General features: G+C 43.1%; 2 protein-coding genes across 4 annotated transcripts in view; both read left to right on the forward strand.

Annotated features, from left to right (window-relative positions):
- The window catches only part of LOC137048485 (claspin), a 38,865-nt gene extending 30,581 nt beyond the window's left edge, over nt 1–8,284 (forward strand). For both annotated transcript variants that reach the window (XM_067426672.1, XM_067426671.1), the window contains exons 17-24: nt 701–801; nt 880–1,041; nt 3,850–3,971; nt 4,071–4,198; nt 4,861–4,978; nt 5,059–5,123; nt 7,290–7,451; nt 8,011–8,284. In XM_067426672.1, the coding sequence (XP_067282773.1) occupies nt 701–801; nt 880–1,041; nt 3,850–3,971; nt 4,071–4,198; nt 4,861–4,978; nt 5,059–5,123; nt 7,290–7,451; nt 8,011–8,127 (975 nt within the window). In that variant the 3' untranslated portion in view covers nt 8,128–8,284. The remainder of the gene's footprint in view (nt 1–700; nt 802–879; nt 1,042–3,849; nt 3,972–4,070; nt 4,199–4,860; nt 4,979–5,058; nt 5,124–7,289; nt 7,452–8,010) is intronic.
- A 10,248-nt stretch (nt 8,285–18,532) lies between these two features.
- On the forward strand, nt 18,533–20,777 carry LOC137048226 (UPF0500 protein C1orf216 homolog). 2 transcript variants are annotated; one of them, XM_067426285.1, is made up of 2 exons: nt 18,533–18,689; nt 19,741–20,777. In XM_067426285.1, exon 2 carries the CDS (start codon nt 19,769–19,771, stop codon nt 20,591–20,593), a length of 825 nt encoding a protein of 274 aa, XP_067282386.1. In that variant the 5' UTR covers nt 18,533–18,689; nt 19,741–19,768; the 3' UTR covers nt 20,594–20,777. The 2 variants fall into 2 exon arrangements, with proteins under 2 accessions (XP_067282386.1, XP_067282385.1); XM_067426284.1 differs by lacking the exon at nt 18,533–18,689 and adding an exon at nt 18,690–18,790.
- Nucleotides 20,778–21,540: the final 763 nt, after the last annotated feature.

The following is a 21,540-nucleotide window of genomic DNA, read 5'->3' on the forward strand; positions in this document are numbered from 1 at the left end:
CAAACACATACTCACACATACTCTCACACACACTCTCATATACACACAGACACCATCTCACACACACACACTCGTACACAAACACATACTCACACAGACTCTCATATACACACATACACCGTCTCACACACACACACACACACACACACACACACTCGTACACAAACACATAGTCACAGAGACTCCTTCAAACACACTCTCATATACACACAGACACCGTCTCACACACACTCGTACACAAACACAGTCACAGAGACTCCTTCACACACACTCTCATATTCACACAGAGACCGTTTCTCACAAACACTCGTACACCAACACATTCTCACACATACTCTCATATACACACAGACACCGTCTCACACACACTCGTACACAAACACAGTCACAGAGACTCCTTCACACACACTCTCATATTCACACAGAGACCGTTTCTCACAAACACTCGTACACCAACACATTCTCACACATACTCTCATATACACACAGACACCGTCTCACACACACTCGTACACAAACAGTCACAGAGACTCCTTCACAAGCTCTCATATGCACACAAACACCATCTCACACACACACACACTCACTTATACACACTTGCACACACAGTCTCTCTTACTCACACACAGTCACGCACACACTCGTATATAGAGAGACAGTCAAACACTCGCTCATACGCTCAAACACTTTTTAATTTAAGGAGGAAAATGAGGATAAATCAGACGCTGAAGAGGAGGAAACTGAAGATGAGGATGAGGAACGGGAAGCCGTTTTCGGGCGACGCCCTGGCAAGAAGAAAATGTAGGTCTAATTTGGCTTTTTGAGAAGTGTGTGTTGCTGTTATGTGTGTATCTATATGTGTTGTGTGTGTCCCAACAGCCGCTTGGCCCAGTTTGTGGACTCCGAGGCGGAGCTGTCCGGCAGTGACGTGGGCAGTGAGGATGAGGATGATGACGGAGGAGATGAATACGAGGAAGAGGAGCTCCAGGAAGAGCTGCCATCTGATGAGGAACTGATGGACCAGGTCAACAAAATCCACATGTAAGGAACGTCATCTCAATCAGGGCTGCGTGTCACAGTTGAATGCACGAGGGCATCGGTGCTACTAGAGAGTGCTGTAACCTCGATGCGCCACATGGGGGACTCAGCCTATCAATCTGAGCTCAGCGGGGGGGGGGACTCTGATCAGCAGTCACTGACAAACATGTTTATAAATGCCCTAAACATGATTTTAGACACAACTGCACTTTTTGTACTGATACACACACTCACTCACTCACACAGACACTTTTACACACGAACACACACACAAACACAAACAAGCAGACAAACACACACACAAACTCACTTACACACAGACACACAAACTCACTTACACACAGACACACAAACTCACTTACACACAGACACACATTCACTCACACAAAGACAAACACTCACTCACACACAGACACACATTCACTCACACAAAGACAAACACTCACTCACACACAGACAAACACTCACACACACAAAGACAAACACTCACACACAGACAAACACTCACTCACACAAAGACAAACACTCACTCACACACAGACACACATTCACTCACACAAAGACAAACACTCACTCACACACAGACACACATTCACTCACACAAAGACAAACACTCACACACACAGACACACATTCACTCACACAAAGACAAACATTTACTCACACACAGACACACATTCACTCACACAAAGACAAACACTCACTCACACACAGACACACATTCACTCACACAAAGACAAACACTCACACACAGACACACATTCACTCACACAAAGACAAACACTCACTCACACACAGACACACATTCACTCACACAAAGACAAACACTCACACACACACAGACACACATTCACTCACACAAAGACAAACACTCACTCACACACAGACACACAAAGACTCACACAAAGACAAACACTCACACACAGACACACATTCACTCACACAAAGACAAACACTCACTTACACACACACACATTCACTCACACACAGACACACATTCACTCACACAAAGACAAACACTCACACACAGACACAGATTCACTCACACACAGACACACATTCACTCACACAAAGACAAACACTCACACAAAGACAAACACTCACTCACACAAAGACAAACACTCACTCACACACAGACACACATTCACTCACACAAAGACAAACACTCACACACACAGACACACATTCACTCACACAAAGACAAACACTCACTCACACACAGACACACATTCACTCACACAAAGACACACATTCACTCACACACAGACACACATTCACTCACACACAGACACACATTCACTCACACACAGACACACATTCACTCACACACAGACACACATTCACTCACACAAAGACATTCACTCACACACAGACACACATTCACTCACACACAGACACACATTCACTCACACAAAGACAAACACTCACTTACACACAGACACACATTCACTCACACAAAGACAAACACTCACTCACACACAGACACACATTCACTCACACAAAGACAAACACTCACACACACACACACACATTCACTCACACAAAGACAAACACTCACACACAGACACACATTCACTCACACAAAGACAAACACTCACACACAGACACACATTCACTCACACACAGACAAACACTCACTCACACAAAGACAAACACTCACACACAGACACACATTCACTCACACACAGACACACATTCACTCACACAAAGACAAACACTCACTCACACACAGACACACATTCACTCACACAAAGACAAACACTCACACACAGACACACATTCACTCACACACAGACACACATTCACTCACACACAGACACACATTCACTCACACAAAGACAAACACTCACACACAGACACACATTCACTCACACAAAGACAAACACTCACACACAGACACACATTCACTCACACAAAGACAAACACTTACTCTCACACAGACACACATTCACTCACACAAAGACAAACACTCACTCACACACAGACACACAAAGACAAACACTCACACACACTCATTTAAAATCACCCAAACACACTTAATCATACACACACACACACTCACCCAAACAAGCAGAAAAACACACACACACAAGCACACTCACTCACACACACTAATTTAAAGTCACCCAAACACACTTAATCATAAACATCATACACACTCACTCAAGCAGAAAAACACACTCACATAAACTCACTCACACACACAGATAAACACACATACAAACACTCACACACACTCACAAACTCACTCACACAGACAAACACACCCACATTCAGACACAAACACTCACTCACACACAGACTCACACAAACACTCACTCATTCATACACCATCATATACACACACACACACACACTCAAACAAGCAGACAAACACACACAAACTCACTCACACAGACACACACAGACTCGCACAAACACTCACTCACTCATACACCATCATATATACACACACACACAAACAGTCAAACACTCACTCACTCACTCATACACACAATCGCACACTCACACACACACACAAACTCACTCACTCACACACAGACAGACAAACACTCATACAAACACACACACAAACTCTCACACAGACAAACACACAATCTCACACACAGTCTCAAACACACTTACTCATACACCATTATACAAACAAGCACACACACACAAACAAGCAGAAAAACACTCACATAAACTCACTCTCACACAGACAAACACACACACACACTCAAACACACACACATTCAAACATACTCGCACACACAGGTCTTTAAGGTGTCCTTCCACGGCGAACTCAAGGCTCCTTCTGTCCTCCTACAGGAAGCAGGTCTTGGATGATGATAAGCGTAAGCTGCGTCTTTATCAGGAGCGTTACCTCGCCGATGGAGACCTGCATTCGGACGGGCCTGGGCGAGCTCGACGCTTCCGCTGGAGGAACATCGGTGAGCTCCGCATGTGGACCAGCCTCCGAGTGTAAGAGCGAGAGGAGAAGACATCGGCCGCCGCTGTGCATGCTCATCCTGTGCTTCTGTTTCCACCAGATGACAACTTTGAGTTCGGTGGGATGGGTCCTGGCGGAGAGGAGGAAGAGGAGGATGAAGACCTCGATCAAATGGAGTTACAGAGGCGGAAAGAACGGCTCGAGAGGGAGCAGTGGCTGAGAGAACAGGTGTGTGTGTGTGTGTGTGTGTGTGTGAGTGTAGAAGAGTGTGTGTGTGAGAGAGAGAGTGTGTGTGTGTGTGTGTGTGTGTGTGTGTGTGAGTGAGTGAGTGAGTGAGATGTTTTGTGTGTACGATTATGTTGATCGGCTCTTACTTGGATTCTTGTAGACTGAAGTTCAGGCCACCAAACACTATCTCTCTTTCTCTCTCACACACACACAAACAAACACTCTCACACACACTCACACCACCATACTCACACACACAAACACTCAAGCAGACGAAAGAAACCAATGTTTTGTCGATCGGCTCTGTCTTGTATTCTCTCCTGTAGACTGAAGCTCAGGCCACCAAACACGCACACACAAACAAACAAACACTCTCACACACACACACTCACACCACCATACTCACACACACACACACTCAGGCAGTCGAAAGAAGCCGATGTTTTGTCGATCGGCTCGGTCTTGTATTCTCTCCTGTAGACTGAAACTCAGGCCACCAAACACACACACACACACACACACACACACACACACACACACACACACACACACACACACAAACAAACACACTCACACCACCATACTCACACACACACACACTCAAGCAGACGAAAGAAACCGATGTTTTGTCGATCGGCTCTGTCTTGTATTCTCTCCTGTAGACTGAAGCTCAGGCTAACAAGGGAGAGGATGCAGAAGATGAAGAAAAGATCGGAGAAGAAGACAGTCAATTCATGAAGCTAGCCAAGAAGCTAACGGCTAAGAGCCTTCAGAAGAGAGGTGCCTACATGCACAGACGTCTCTCAGTATTTAGCGCTGGTTTATCACGCGATTTAAACCCTGTTTTCATCTGTTTGCAGACCCTCCAGCTGAGAAAGCGGCTTCCAATGCCAACCAGTTCCTAAAGCCGCCTCAGCCCGCTGTGGTCAGTAACTAAACACACTCCTGTTCTCTACTTCCTGTGTGAAGTGCAACAGGCGGGTTCCAGATTAGGGCTGTCGAAATTAATCGTTTCTTCGATGCATCGGGATGCAGACGAGGACGATTTGCAATCGGTTCAGTAATAGACCATAACCGGTTATAATGTTACTGTGACGACACGTATAATGTTATTTGTTGCGTGCGTGCTTTGAGGGAGGTGAGTGCGAGCTATTAATGCTCCAGCTACGTTAAAAGCCGACATCTGGGCACATTTATGAACAACTCGGTAAGCACAACCTGGAGAACACACACGCTGTGTCAATAATAAAGCTGTGATTTATCTGAACAATTATTGCACATAAATGTGTGACCAGTCACGGAAAGTAGAGACACAAGTCGTTTCTGGGGCATTTTGAGTTATTCACAGATTCTGAAAGTGTAGTCTCCAAGCTTTCCAACGATGTGCAACACATGGAGATCTGATAATATTTGGAGGAGAAGTGTCCATCTGAATGTAGACTTTTAGAAAAGTGTAAACGAGAGAAAACAGCCTCTGAAGTTTAGTTCTCACCTGTTCTCACCTGCTGGGAGTGACAATAGGGCTCATTTACATCTCATTTAGATAAGCCACACCCCCTGTAAAGCTGCATGGTTGCTAGTAATGACAGACACAATGGGAAAAATCAGACCGCATTCACACCAGTCAATTGAAGCATTATTCAAATTAATAGCAGATGTTAACATTACCATCTAAAAGGCCATTATAGGAATGGCGGTTTTTGGCAAGTGATACGATGCTAACGATTACAATTGAAACTGAGCTAGCTAACAGTAGGTAGATATGGGAAGGACTAAACATGAGATAACGTGTACGTGTTCTTAGAATGAAACTCACCCCATAAGAAACAGAAAAGTATTCTTGCAGATCTCGATGCCTCCAATGAAATAAGTCGCTCGGGCACACTTTCTCTTTGTCGGGGTCATCTTTGTGGATGTAACCATCTCTGAAGTTTGCGCTGTGCGTCTGTTTGCCTCTAAATGTCCAATAATGCGCATGTCCTGCCACTCTTTTTACGCAGCTAAAGAATGCAGCCGTATGTTGTACATAATGTCTGGAGAAAGCTTCTGGCTACAGGACTGTCTCCCATGCAGAGAGCTCTCTTTTCTCCTCGTGTAGCATTTACAGTCAAAGTTACGGATTTTCCCCACTTTGCTGTCTTTATCTCCATCAAGTGAGCGCTTGTTCATAAGCATCCGGCTTGTCGAAGAAGTACTTCAAAACATTTCGGTGTAACGGCCACGGTTCAGCTCGTCTGCGATCATCTTTGCGACGTCCATCTTCATTGAATGTTGATATCAGCTAGAGCCGGCCAGAGCGCTGCATAATAAGTAGTCCCTGGTTTCCGTGACGGGTCACGTGTCTCCGCAAAACGGGTATAAATCCGATTTTCAGTTCCTGCACTATATGCTGGAAGTTCATGTCACCGAAAACAACAGATATGAGCTGCGTTTTATTAATCAACAGCTGATTTCACAATCAAAGACTGCGATAGGAGTGACCGTGGACACAGCACTGGTCAGATCATTCAGTTTCTTTACTCTTAAACGGTTAGTTCACCCAAAAATGAAATTGATTGAAATTGATCGGCCTAATGTCGCTCCACACCCGTAAGACCTCCGTTCATCTTCACACACAGTTTAAGATATTTTATATTTAGTCCGAGAGCGTATGCAAGTGTATGCACACTATACTGTCCATGTCCAGAAAGGGAATAAAAACATCATCACAGTAGTCCATATGAGACATCAGTGGGTTAATTAGAGTCTCTTGAAGCATCCAAAATACATTTGGGTCCAAAAATAACAAAAACTACGACTTTATTCAGCATTGGCTTCTCTTCCGGGTTTGTTCTCAATCCTCAAATAAAGATTCAAACGTTTAGGACTCAGTGAATCGATTCATGATTCATAACCGTTTGAATCTTTATTTGAGGATTTGAGCACACTGTCTGTGTTCTCTCTCTCTCTCTCTCTCTCTCTCTCTCTCTCTCTCTCTCTCTCTCTCTCTCTCTCTCTCTCTCTCTCTCTCTCTCTCTCTCTCTCTCTCTCTCTCTCTCTCTCTCTCTAGTGTTTCCTACAGCAGGTTCTAAGTGTTTCCTTTGGTCTCCAGGTTAAGAGAGGCTCGTTGCTCAGTCAGCCGCGGGCCGTGTTGCAAAAGCTGGCCTCCATCTCTGACAGCAACCCATTGGCTCCGCGTAACTCCAGAGGCTTCCTCTTCCAAACCCTTTCTCCGGAGAAAGATTCGCCGGCCTCGAGCCAACCCAGGAAACAGGTACGCCTGCTTTACCTTCACACAGATTATCTACTTGACAACTGCAATGACAGGGTTTCGTTGGAAGGTCAAATTAAAGGGTCATTAATGTCATAATAATGACATTCTGTGATTAATTCCTCCTGTGGTTGGCCAGCCGTCAGACCTCCGTTCATCTTCACACACAGATGAAGATATTAGTGTTGAAATCCGATGGCTCAGAAAGGCCTTCATTGACACCAATGTCATTTCCTCTCTCAAGACCCATAAAGGCACTAAAGACGTCGTTACAAAGCCCATCTCACTACAGCGGCTCTACAATCATTGATGAAGAGGCCAGAATAGAGTTAGTGCGCAAAAAAAAAAAACGAAATAATGACATATAGTGATGGCCGATTTCAAAACAAAGCTTCAAACCGTTATGAATCATAAGGTTCATAGGATTGGCCAGGATGTAGTTGTTGATTGTGCCACTGGATGGCGTTGTCGTCTTAGACACTCACAGGAGTGTGTGTGTGTGTGTGTGTGTGTGTGTGTGTGTGTGTGTGTGTGTGTGTGTGTGTGTGTGTGTGTGTTGCAGATGAAGAAACGAGGGCCGATGGACTCGTCCGGTCCCGCTGCCAAGCGTCCGTGTTTCGGGAACGGCCTCAAACCTCCCGGCCCACCGCGCAGTATTTTCAGCTTTCTGGAGAACTGAAGATTTGACCCAGTTTTACTGACACTCAGCTCATAATCACACCTGTCCCACCAAACGCTGCCGTGGCTCGTATCATGTACATATGTTTCTGCTTTTTTTAAGTGGTGTAATTTTATTTGTTTTTATAAAATTGTAAATTAAAGTGTATTTTAAATCATCACTGCTTTATGCGTGTTTACTGCTGTACATTCCTCATATCGAACTCATTCCCGGAGGATAATAATCATCTTTATTTTCTAATTGTACATCTCAAAGTGCTTTTCAAAAACAGAAAAATATACCATAAAATATAACGAGCAAAAGGGAAAAGGAACGTGCCCTCCTCACAAAACAATAGATTTGATGCAAATGTTCTGTTGAAAACTGCCCTAAAAAACACATCTGTCTCTTATGAACACAATACAAGATTGTGTGAAAATATACACAAATATATTATCCTAACAGTAGTTTCTATTAAAGTAACTTTTTTTATAAATATTAATGCGTCCTGTTAAATGTATCATTTATTTAAATCGAGTTTTTATTTATATTAATCAAATGTTCACATTTATTTTAAATATAATGTACATAAATTAGTGTAAATGTGAAAACATTTGAGAAATAGAATTTATATGTGTGTGTGTGTGTGTGTGTGTGATTAAAATTGTGATTTAAATGTTCAATTAAAATACAAAATTAAGATAAATATTGATTTATATATGTAAAAAATTTAATAAACAAAAATTAGCTTTATTATAAATTTAATTTATCATTTATAAATGTGCTTAAGTGTAGAGAAAAATTATGATAAATTATTTTAATTATACATTTTTATCTTTTTTCTCTAGACTTTTTAGACAAATTTATAATAAAGCCAATTAATATATATATATATATATATATATATATATATATATATATATATATATATATATATATACACACGTTTTACCATGTTATTTTAATGTTTTATTTTAATTGTATTTATTTAAATGTTCCATGTGTTTTCTCTAGACTTCCCGCTGGATCTGAAGTACCTGAGCACACTTCTAGCCTTTATACCCTTCTAGATCATCGTCTTCCCGGTCGTGCCAGGCTCTTATGGGCAGAGATGGTCATATTGTTATGGTCGATGTGGGGCTTTGAAGTCAAACAGTTTGAGAATCCTGAGTTTAGTTACATTGCAACACGTTGAGCATTTTATTTTAACCCGTGATCACTACAAAAAAAAAAGCCCTTTTGAAGATAATTGACCTTGTCAAACTAGAAAACTAATTCTCTCTGTGTGTGTGTGTGTGTGTGTGTGTGGCTCCTGGGCGGCTGGTTGGCTGTGCAGTGGCTGCCACAGTGGATCTGCGAGCTGGCGGGTGATGGCGAGCCGGAGCGCGTCCCTCAGGGTTCTGTCACGGCTCGATCCGCCGGGATGAGAGACGAGCTACTGAACTCCAGGAAATGGGTCAAAACTGCAGGCGCATCCAAACAACTGCTGGTTTTCTGCTTTTAGGCTACGTTAACCTGCTCCAATCCGGTGTTTCCCAGTTAAACCTCATGATTTTACCAGCCGACTCCATTCCCTGTTCCTTCCCGGGATTGTTTGCTTGTAGATGATTCTCCATGTGACGCGGCTGCGGGCAGGCTTTCTAATGTATGTATGTATTTGCTGATGCAGATTTTTCTAGCCTGGATGGCAGCCAAACTCAGCCCCGCCCACAACGTTTGAGTTCGGGTTCGGTCTGGACTTGATCAATAGAGGAGTAATTATAATACAGAAACTGACCAATGAGATCATCAGGGTGGGCTTTAGCCGATGACGGACAGATGATCAACAGTAACTGACCAATGAGATCATCAGGGCGGGCTTTAGCCGATGACGGACAGATGATCGACAGAAACTGACCAATGAGATCATCAGGGCGGGCTTTAGCCGATGACGGACAGATGATCAACAGAAACTGACCAATGAGATCATCAGGGCGGGCTTTAGCCGATGACGGACAGATGATCGACAGAAACTGACCAATGAGATCATCAGGGCGGGCTTTAGCCGATGACGGACAGATGATCAACAGAAACTGACCAATGAGATCATCAGGGCGGGCTTTAGCCGATGACGGACAGATGATCGACAGAAACTGACCAATGAGATCATCAGGGCGGGCTTTAGCCGATGACGGACAGATGATCGACAGAAACTGACCAATGAGATCATCAGGGCGGGCTTTAGCCGATGACGGACAGATGATCGACAGAAACTGACCAATGAGATCATCAGGGCGGGCTTTAGCCGATGACGGACAGATGATCCACAGAAACTGACCAATGAGATCATCAGGGCGGGCTTTAGCCGATGACGGACAGATGATCGACAGAAACTGACCAATGAGATCATCAGGGCGGGCTTTAGCCGATGACGGACAGATGATCGACAAACTGACCAATGAGATCATCAGGGCGGGCTTTAGCCGATGACGGACAGATGATCGACAGAAACTGACCAATGAGATCATCAGGGCGGGCTTTAGCCGATGACGGACAGATGATCGACAGAAACTGACCAATGAGATCGATTCTGGCTTTATATCTCTCGATTCTGACTTTACATCTCTCGATTCTGACTTTACATCTCTCGATTCTGACTTTACATCTCTCGATTCTGACTTTACATCACTCGATTCTGACTTTACATCTCTCGATTCTGACTTTACATCTCTCGATGCTGACTTTACATCACTCGATTCTGACTTTACATCTCTCGATTCTGACTTTACATCTCTCGATTCTGACTTTACATCTCTCGATTCTGACTTTACATCTCTCGATTCTGACTTTACATCTCTCGATTCTGACTTTACATCACTCGATTCTGACTTTACATCTCTCGATTCTGACTTTACATCTCTCGATTCTGACTTTACATCTCTCGATTCTGACTTTACATCTCTCGATGCTGACTTTACATCTCTCGATGCTGACTTTACATCTCTCGATTCTGACTTTACATCTCTCGATGCTGACTTTACATCTCTCGATTCTGACTTTACGTCTCTCGATTCTGACTTTACGTCTCTCGATTCTGACTTTACGTCTCTCGATTCTGACTTTACGTCTCTCGATTCTGACTTTACATCTCTCGATGCTGACTTTACATCTCTCGATGCTGACTTTACATCTCTCGATTCTGACTTTACATCTCTCGATTCTGACTTTACATCACTCGATTCTGACTTTACATCACTCGATTCTGACTTTACATCTCTCGATTCTGACTTTACATCACTCGATTCTGACTTTACATCACTCGATTCTGACTTTACATCTCTCGATTCTGACTTTACATCACTCGATTCTGACTTTACATCTCTCGATTCTGACTTTACATCTCTCGATTCTGACTTTACATCACTCGATTCTGACTTTACATCTCTCGATTCTGACTTTACATCTCTCGATTCTGACTTTACATCACTCGATTCTGACTTTACATCTCTCGATTCTGACTTTACATCTCTCGATTCTGACTTTACATCACTCGATTCTGACTTTACATCACTCGATTCTGACTTTACATCTCTCGATTCTGACTTTACATCTCTCGATTCTGACTTTACATCTCTCGATTCTGACTTTATATCACTCGATTCTGACTTTACATCTCTTGATTCTGACTTTACATCACTCGATTCTGACTTTACATCACTCGATTCTGACTTTACATCACTCGATTCTGACTTTACATCTCTCGATTCTGACTTTACATCTCTCGATTCTGACTTTACATCTCTCGATTCTGACTTTACATCACTCGATTCTGACTTTACATCTCTTGATTCTGACTTTACATCACTCGATTCTGACTTTACATCTCTCGATTCTGACTTTACGTCTCTCGATTCTGACTTTACGTCTCTCGAGTCTGACTTTACGTCTCTCGATTCTGACTTTACATCACTCGATTCTGACTTTACATCACTCGATTCTGACTTTACATCTCTCGATTCTGACTTTACATCACTCGATTCTGACTTTACATCACTCGATTCTGACTTTACATCTCTCGATTCTGACTTTACATCACTCGATTCTGACTTTACATCACTCGATTCTGACTTAACATCTCTCGATTCTGACTTTACATCACTCGATTCTGACTTTACATCTCTCGATTCTGACTTTACATCACTCGATTCTGACTTTACGTCTCTCGATTCTGACTTTACGTCTCTCGATTCTGACTTTACGTCACTCGATTCTGACTTTACGTCTCTCGATTCTGACTTTACGTCTCTCGATTCTGACTTTACGTCTCTCGAGTCTGACTTTACGTCTCTCGAGTCTGACTTTACGTCTCTCGAGTCTGACTTTACGTCTCTCGATTCTGACTTTACGTCTCTCGATTCTGACTTTACGTCACTCGATTCTGACTTTATATCACTCGATTCTGACTTTACATCTCTCGATTCTGACTATATATATCACTCGATTCTGACTTTATATCACTCGATTCTGACTTTACATCTCTCGATTCTGACTATATATATCACTCGATTCTGACTTTATATCACTCGATTCTGACTTTACATCACTCGATTCTGACTTTACATCTCTCGATTCTGACTTTACATCACTCGATTCTGACTTTATATCTCTCGATTCTGACTTTACATCTCTCGATTCTTACTTTACATCACTCGATTCTGACTTTACATCTCTCGATTCTAACTTTACATCTCTCGATTCTGACTTCATTTCTCTTTGAGTAAGACCACGTCAGGCTAATCCTAAACCTTGTGATTTTACCAGCCGACTCCATTCCCTGTTCCTACCCGGGATTGTTTGCTTGTAGATGATTCTCCATGTGACGTGGCCGCGGGCAGGCTTTCCATTTGATGTATTTTTCATGTGTTAAGGCTATTATTGAGCGATGCGAGGCGGAGAGACTGGAGACTGCCTGAAGGAGCCAGAGTTGAATGGAGATGTTGTTGGACAGCAGAAGAGGATTGGCTGTCATGGGATCGGGAGCGAATGTGCTTACAGAGTCTGTCTGATGTAAAGGACACAAACCTGCTGCAGGTTTTTAAAAACTCACGTTAAATCTGATCTGAAATGCTTTTAAACAGATTTGTGCAACAGTTTTTTGATGTTTTCTAAATGCCGATAAACTGTTGTCAATTTACCAGCGTTTCCATTAGCCAATGTGCAAAAAAAAAGTCTTTTTTTCCTCTCGCGATAGGTTTCTCTAAGTCATGAATTATGCCACGGAGGATGTTTACATTTATCCCGTCACCACACTGGCCATTATTATTAATAAGAGACGTGTGAGAGAGAGCGAGAGTGTGTTTGTGTGTGTGTGTCTGTGTATCTCTGTGTGTCTCTGTGTATGAGAATGAGAGCGTGTGTGTGTGTGTGTGTGTGTGAGAGAGAGAGTGTGTGTATGTGAGAGAGAGTGTGTCTGTGCCTGTATGAAAGGGTGAGTGAGTGTGTGTGTGTGAGAGAGAGAGAGAGAGAGAGAGAGAGAGAGAGAGAGATGGAGTGTGTATGTGAGAGAGAGTGTGTCTGTGCTTGTATGAAAGGGTGTGTGTGTGTGTGTGTGTGAGTGTGTGTCTGTGAGTGAGTGAGTGAGTGTGTCTCTGTGTGTGTGTGTCTGTGTGCACATGTGTGAGTCTGTGTGTGCCACTAGATGGCACAAAACTTGCCTAAGCAGTTTCCAAAACATCTGCTTTTCCAAGATTCTCGTGGAAATGTGCCCACGATCATTTGATCTGATATTTGATGATTTTAAAAATGCTGTAGATTTAAGTAGCGAATAAGAATCGCTATATTATGAAACAAAGGTCTTGTTAATGTTTGTCAGTTTTGTTCAAAACTAAAGCAACTGTTTTGCAATAATGGAAGAATATGTAAAAGTGTGGTATTAAATATTTACAATGATCATAAAAAGCTAAAAAGCATCTGACTTTACATCTGTTGACACGGTTATGATTCAGAATGTAATATATATAAAGTCAGGTGTCCACTTTAGATCACCATATTTAGAATAATAATTTTACATAATTTCACATAATTTACTTCTGTTAATCAAATATTATGGGATCGCCTTCAATGCATTGGAATATAAACCTCATATAAAACTCGGCAGATTATTGTTGAAGTGAAAGCAATTCAAAATATGAAAGTATGAAAAAGTTGCGAAAGTTTAAATTAACTGTAAATGAAAAATACTGTACTAAATATTTTAGAAAATTTAACTCTAAAGTGACTATAAAATCAAAGCCATTTGTCTAACCAAGTTGTTCCAAATTTGAAGTTGATATCACAAAAATTGAAGTTCCCATGAGATTGTGTTTAGGTGCAGTACTAAAAATAGCCACCAGGTGTCAAACGCATTCCATTGACTGATGTTTGTGTTTTTAAAAAAATGCATTTTCCTGTAGATTCCTGTCCAAATATCACTTCCATCACAAAACAGTCACCAAATATGGAACCTTAAGTTTATTCGTTTTGTCAAAATTAGAAAAGATTTTGATTATAAAGTAGTCCAAATAAAATTGTAATATGAGAAATTCGAGTACCGTTTACATGGTAACGGTCCGGATTCAAAACGTTTTCACGGGATGAATTTTGAGTTCGTTAGCTTTTGAATGATCCCTAATTTATGATGATTACTAAAATATAGTTGTACCCAGGCATAAGCAAACTAAGTTGCTGCTTAGGGCCCCCTTGGCCACCAGGGGCCCCCAAGAGCGCATGAAATGACTTGTTTCTGCATGTTACTTTATGTTTGAAATTGCAAAATGGCCTCAAACAATTACTAAATAAACTGCAAAATGTTACCTTTTCTAATATATGCACGGATTGATTCTGACAGCGCTGCACAAGCTCGCAGTGCCATCGGCTGGACTCTAGCTTGTTCGTCATGGTTCAAAAGTGCGAGAGAAAAAATTGGCGCTGAAACGGAAAATTACACCAGTATTCAGTAGGGGTGTAACGGTTCGTTTAACTTCGATTCGTATCACGATTTGAGGTTGTTGATATGATTTAAGGACGATATTGGTTCATTTAGAGCGATATGATCCGAAACGATTCATTGACTTGAAATCAATTCAGTAACTTTTTAGCCAAAAATTTAAATCAGTGTGAAAGTTTTATTTCAATCGAATCTAATCGTTGTTAAAACGAATTCGTTACACCCCTAGTATTTAGTGTCACATCCTTTACAAGTGGGTTAATTAGAATCTCTTGAAGCATCCAAAATACTTTTTGGTCCAAAAACTACGACTTTATTCAGCATTGGTTTCTCTTCCGGATTTGTGTTCAGTCCTCAAATAAAGATTCAAACGGTTATGAATCAGAGAATCGATGAATGATTCGGATTGTGTGTCAAACTGCTGAAATCACGAGACATTGGCGATCCGAATCATGAATCAATACGCTGATTCCATAGGCGTAATTTGCGGGTGGGACATGTCCCCACCACTTTTTTAAAAACATCTTGCTTCACGGATGAACCAAACTAATACAAACAAAACATCTCTGGTTCACTAGAAGAGCATCATTTCATTAGTTTGTTAGATAAGAGGCGATCTGGCACAACGCTATATTGTGTTTAGATACAATAATTAAACGAGATCTATATCAATAAATTAACTATTTACCGTATTTTCCGCACTATAAGGCGCATCGGATTATAAGGCGCATCGGATTATAAGGCGCATCGGATTATAAGGCGCATCGGACTATAAGGCGCATCGGATAATAAGGCGCATCGGATTATAAGGCGCATCGGACTATAAGGCGCATCGGACTATAAGGCGCATCGGACTATAAGGCGCATCGGACTATAAGGCGCATCGGACTATAAGGCGCATCGGACTATAAGGCGCATCGGATTATAAGGCGCATCGGACTATAAGGCGCATCGGACTATAAGGCGCATACCTTATAGGCGCATCGGACTATAAGGCGCATCGGATTATAAGGCGCATCGGACTATAAGGCGCATCGGACTATAAGGCGCATCGGACTATAAGGCGCATCGGACTATAAGGCGCATCGGACTATAAGGCGCATCGGACTATAAGGCGCATCGGATTATAAGGCGCATCGGACTATAAGGCGCATCGGACTATAAGGCGCATCGGATTATAAGGCGCATCGGACTATAAGGCGCATCGGATTATAAGGCGCATCGGACTATAAGGCGCATCGGATTATAAAGCGCATCGGACTATAAGGCGCATCGGATTATAAAGCGCATCGGACTATAAGGCGCATCGGACTATAAAGCGCATCGGACTATAAGGCGCATCGGACTATAAAGCGCATCGGACTATAAGGCGCATCGGACTATAAGGCGCATCGGATTATAAGGCGCATCGGACTATAAGGCGCATCGGACTATAAGGCGCATCGGACTATAAGGCGCATCGGATTATAAGGCGCATCGGACTATAAGGCGCATCGGACTATAAGGCGCATCGGACTATAAGGCGCATCGGACTATAAGGCGCATCGGACTATAAGGCGCATCGGACTATAAGGCGCATCGGACTATAAGGCGCATCGGACTATAAGGCGCATCGGACTATAAGGCGCATCGGATTATAAGGCGCATCGGATTATAAGGCGCATCGGACTATAAGGCGCATCGGACTATAAGGCGCATCGGACTATAAGGCGCATCGGACTATAAGGCGCATCGGACTATAAGGCGCATCGGATTATAAGGCGCATCGGACTATAAGGCGCATCGGACTATAAGGCGCATCGGACTATAAGGCGCATCGGACTATAAGGCGCATCGCACTATAAGGCGCATCGGATTATAAAGCGCATCGGACTATAAGGCGCATCGGACTATAAGGCGCATCGGATTATAAGGCGCATCGGACTATAAGGCGCATCGGACTATAAGGCGCATCGGATTATAAAGCGCATCGGACTATAAGGCGCATCGGACTATAAGGCGCATCGGACTATAAGGCGCATCGGACTATAAGGCGCATCGGACTATAAGGCGCATCGGACTATAAGGCGCATCGCACTATAAGGCGCATCGCACTATAAGGCGCATCGGACTATAAGGCGCATCGGATTATAAAGCGCATCGGACTATAAGGCGCATCGGACTATAAGGCGCATCGGACTATAAGGCGCATCGGACTATAAGGCGCATCGGACTATAAGGCGCACCTTCAATGAATGGCCTTTTTTAGAGCTGTTTTCATATATAGGGCGCATCAGATTATAATGCACATAGAATAGAAACTACTGCAGTCAAACGTTTGCGTTATGCATCCACTAGATGGTGCTGTGCTAAAGGGAATGTCAACAAAACAGACAAAGTCAAACTTTATTAAGCGTTCTGACAACTCCGTTCACTCTCATGGTAACGTTGTTCAATCGTTGATGTGCATATTAACAATATCTCCCAGCCGTGGTAATCTTTTGGCAGTTGCTGCGCGACGGTAGTTCGTTTGCATATGGAGAGATTACGTCTTTTCGTAAAACGAAAGCACCAAGAAGGACTGCTTCGAAAATCGAGATGCGGTGTGGTTTTGTAGTTTACCAGTCGTACTGAAACATTTTATTATTATTAAATACTTTTTATTGGTTTTTCATACTGAAACATTTTGACAGAGCGCATATATAAGGCGCACTGTTGTTTTTTGAGAAAATGAAAGGCTTCTAAGTGCGCCTTATAGTGCGGAAAATACGGTAATTGATTTCCGGACATCTTAATACAAATTTTTCTGCAATTGTTACTGTACATATTTTACATCTGATATAACATTGTATCAGCAGTGCTACCCCCTTAATACGCCATATAGTGCATATCATATGCACGCGAAAAACTGCGTACCATATGCACGCTAAAGCTCATTTAGACTTATATGAGCGCCCCTTTTGCCGTGCATATAGTACGCCGTTTTTTGTGTGCATATGATACGCAATTTATGTCCCACCCACTTTTTAAAACAAAGTTACGCCACTGGCTGATTCATAACCGTTTGAATCTTTATTTGAGGATTGAACACACACCCGGAAGAGAAGCCAATGCTGAATAAAGTCGTAGTTTTTGTTATTTTTGGACCCAAATGTATTTTGGATGCTTCAAGAGACTCTAATTAACCCACTGATGTCTCATATGGACTACTGTGATGATGTTTTTATTCCCTTTCTGGACATGGACAGTATAGTGTGCATACACTTGCATACGCTCTCGGACTAAATATAAAATATCTTAAACTGTGTGTGAAGATGAACGGAGGTCTTACGGGTGTGGAGCGACATTAGGGAGAGGAGTTAATGACAGACATTTCATTTTTGGCTGAACTAACCTTTTAAGTACCCCATCACAGACACACACACACTATTTTCCGCTCATTTCGCCGGTCTCTATGCGGTCCCTTCCCAGTTTCGGAAGTGAGTCACAGCCGGTGTTCCACACACACACACAGAGAGAGAGAGAGAGAGAGAGAGAGAGAGAGAGAGAGAGAGAGAGAGAGAGAGAGAGAGAGATCAGCATCGCAGGAGAGGAGGGGAAAACAGGGAGGACACTGTCTCTTATTCGCGGACGACACACGGTAAGACATTGCCTTCTAATAACTAGCCTAATATTCTTGTGTTTATGCGACGCGTTGTAACATCGGGTCAGTCTCGGCGGACGCGCGGTGTGTGTGATGGGGTGAGATCGCGCTCTTACATAACCCTTTATCTATCTGAATGGCTTTTGTTATTGACTGTTCTTGCGGATTTAAGGCAGTGCGCGATGCTGACCGCGTCACGGTGTGTTTATGATAAATAATAACGCGACGCCGATCGAATCGAGACTAAATTACAGCTGGCGTATTAAAAGCAGCGCTCAGGTTATATTCACACAGTCTCAATGCTGGATTTGATGTCCTCAATAACTGTATGATGTGCGCCTGAGGCAGATTAAATCCTGATTGACAGCTCCCGGAGTTATGACGTGGACATCTGAATATTTCATGTCATCGAAATGGGGAACAAGCCGTGGAATTGCAGCACTGAATATTTAATGCGTTATTTTAACCGGGGGGTTATTTAGTGTGTGTGTGTGTGTGTGTGTTTACTTGTTTTTGTGAAATATCAGGACACAAATGTGTATAATGACACAGGTCTTACAGGAAATATGAGGACATTACCCATGTCCCCACTTTTCAAACGTCTTATAAATCATACAGGATGAGTTTTTGTTTTGAGAAAGTAAAAATGCACACTGCAAAAAAATAATAATAAAAAATGCTTTTATTACTCAGTATTTTTGTCTTGTTTCTAGTCCAAACATCTAAAAATCCTTAAAACAAGAAGTATTTACTAGACAAGCAAAAGTAATTGTCTTGTTTTGGGGAAAAATAACTCACAATGAAGAGAGTTTTTGCTTAAAATAAGATTGGGTAGGTTTAGTGTGTGTGTGTGTGTGTGTGTGTGTGTGTGTGTGTGTGTGTGTGTGTGCTTGTATATGTATAGCTCATACTGTATCATTGTGTGTGTGTGTTCTTGTATATCTATAGCTCATACTGTATCAGTGTGTGTGTGTTCGTGGCACTTTTCTGGCTGAGTATAAATAAAGACAAATCACTAATTGTTGTTGTTGTCTCCCCATTTTCTAAGAGCGAGTGAATCTCACAGCAGACTGAAAATGCTCCAGCAGGATCGGGCCTCGAACCCAGCCTTCAGCGGTCAATCGCCGGCCAGACCGCCATCGACTCTTAACGTCGGCCAGAAGAGATGCGAGAAAGATGGCAACTTTAACCTCCTGGGCCAGGATGACGAGAACCGAAACCAGGTGAAGAAAACTTTGGGCCGAGATCCATCCGGACCACTTTCGCCATTATCTCGCCTCCCATGCTGGAGCCCACTGGAGCCTCTTCCGGAGATCGAGAGCGGAGACGATATGGGCGGAAGAGTTCCTCCAGATGGGGCCGAGGAAGGAAAGCTTGATGAAGAGATGAGGAGAGTGACGGATGATGAGAAGGAGGATGAGGATGGAGGGATCGAATGGGCCGATAGTGAAGAAGAGTTCGAGTTCAGCTACCGGTCTGAAAGCTCGTCCATATTCAGCATGGAGAGCGGAGACATCGGGGGACCAAACGCACTTTGGGATCAAATCTGCCAGCCAAATTCAGACAGCGTTGAAGTCCAGAAGAAGGCGGAGCGGCGCAGAGAGAGCACCGGAGCGGCTGAAGTCGGATCGTCAGACTCAGATAGCGATCCGTGCTCCGAGCTTCCGGAGCTCATGGAGGCCGTTTGGACGCTCCAGGACCGGGAGAGGTTTAAAGCACAGGAGATGGAGAAGCATCAGGTCCAGCTGACCATGTACCGCCGCCTGGCCCTCATCCGCTGGGTCCGCACCTTACAAACCCGAGTCCAGGAGCAGCAGAACCGGCTCCAGTCCAGCTTCGACATCATTCTAACACACAGGAAAGAGCTGCTGCGCATGGGCGCCGCCACGGCTGCCCAATAACAAACTGGCCAATCAGGAGACCCGCTGGTGACGATCATCTTCATGTGGAAAGCTATCGCATTCTATTGTGCCCTAATGTTTATCAATGTGGTTAAAGTGCTCCAAAACACCTTCAGCTGCGTCCGCATGCTTACGTCTATATGTGTTTTTGTGCGTTATAAAATAAATTTTATTTAACAATTAATGCACATTGTGTTATTTTGTGAAATGCACAGATGTAATGCAACATCATATGCAAAACCAAAGGAATTTTAATTAAAATTCATCAATTCAGGGTTTGTGCTGAGTGCTTGAAGCATGGGCGTTGGAAGCAAATAAAAAGTGGGTGGGTCAGTAGCGGCTAGGGCAAAAAATTATAGGTGGGGAAATTGTTTTGACGGGGGTCTGTGGGTTCTCCCCAGAAAAACATTTTATAGATGAGATTTCCTAGCCTGACAAGCCTGACCCACATCAAGATGTTTGGTCTGGAAACTCTCCATTGACGGTTCAATCCGAGGGCCAGATAAACGGCTGTCTGTCAAACTCCCTCTGCACGCGATAGGATAGCGCTACAACCAACCAGAACAACGAAGGTGAAGCAGAGCTGACAGATTAAACATTCGCCGTATCCGGTCGGCTAAACTCGAACACATCTTCCCTTCTTCAGAATGACTTCAGTGCCGTTCTTTGTTCTTTTCTCAGAGAAAAGCTGAACTCAAGTCTTCCAGAGTCGCGGTCAAAGCTGATTCGAAAGACCGCCGTTCGCCAGTTTCTGTGTTTACTAGAAGCACGCAAACGCAACTCGGCCGTCGTCATTATGGCCCCGCCCACCGACTCTATACACGATGTGATTGGCCCGACCAGAGTTAGGCGATTACAGCTCAGAAGGGTATTGAGAGTTGCTAGACAACACTCACGGCAGATTAGATTTGCTGCCGCTAGGGGGCGTCTAGATTTCTAGGCTAGTG

This window comes from Pseudorasbora parva, chromosome 19, assembly GCF_024679245.1.
Source record: "Pseudorasbora parva isolate DD20220531a chromosome 19, ASM2467924v1, whole genome shotgun sequence".
NCBI classification, from domain to species: Eukaryota; Metazoa; Chordata; class Actinopteri; order Cypriniformes; family Gobionidae; genus Pseudorasbora; species Pseudorasbora parva.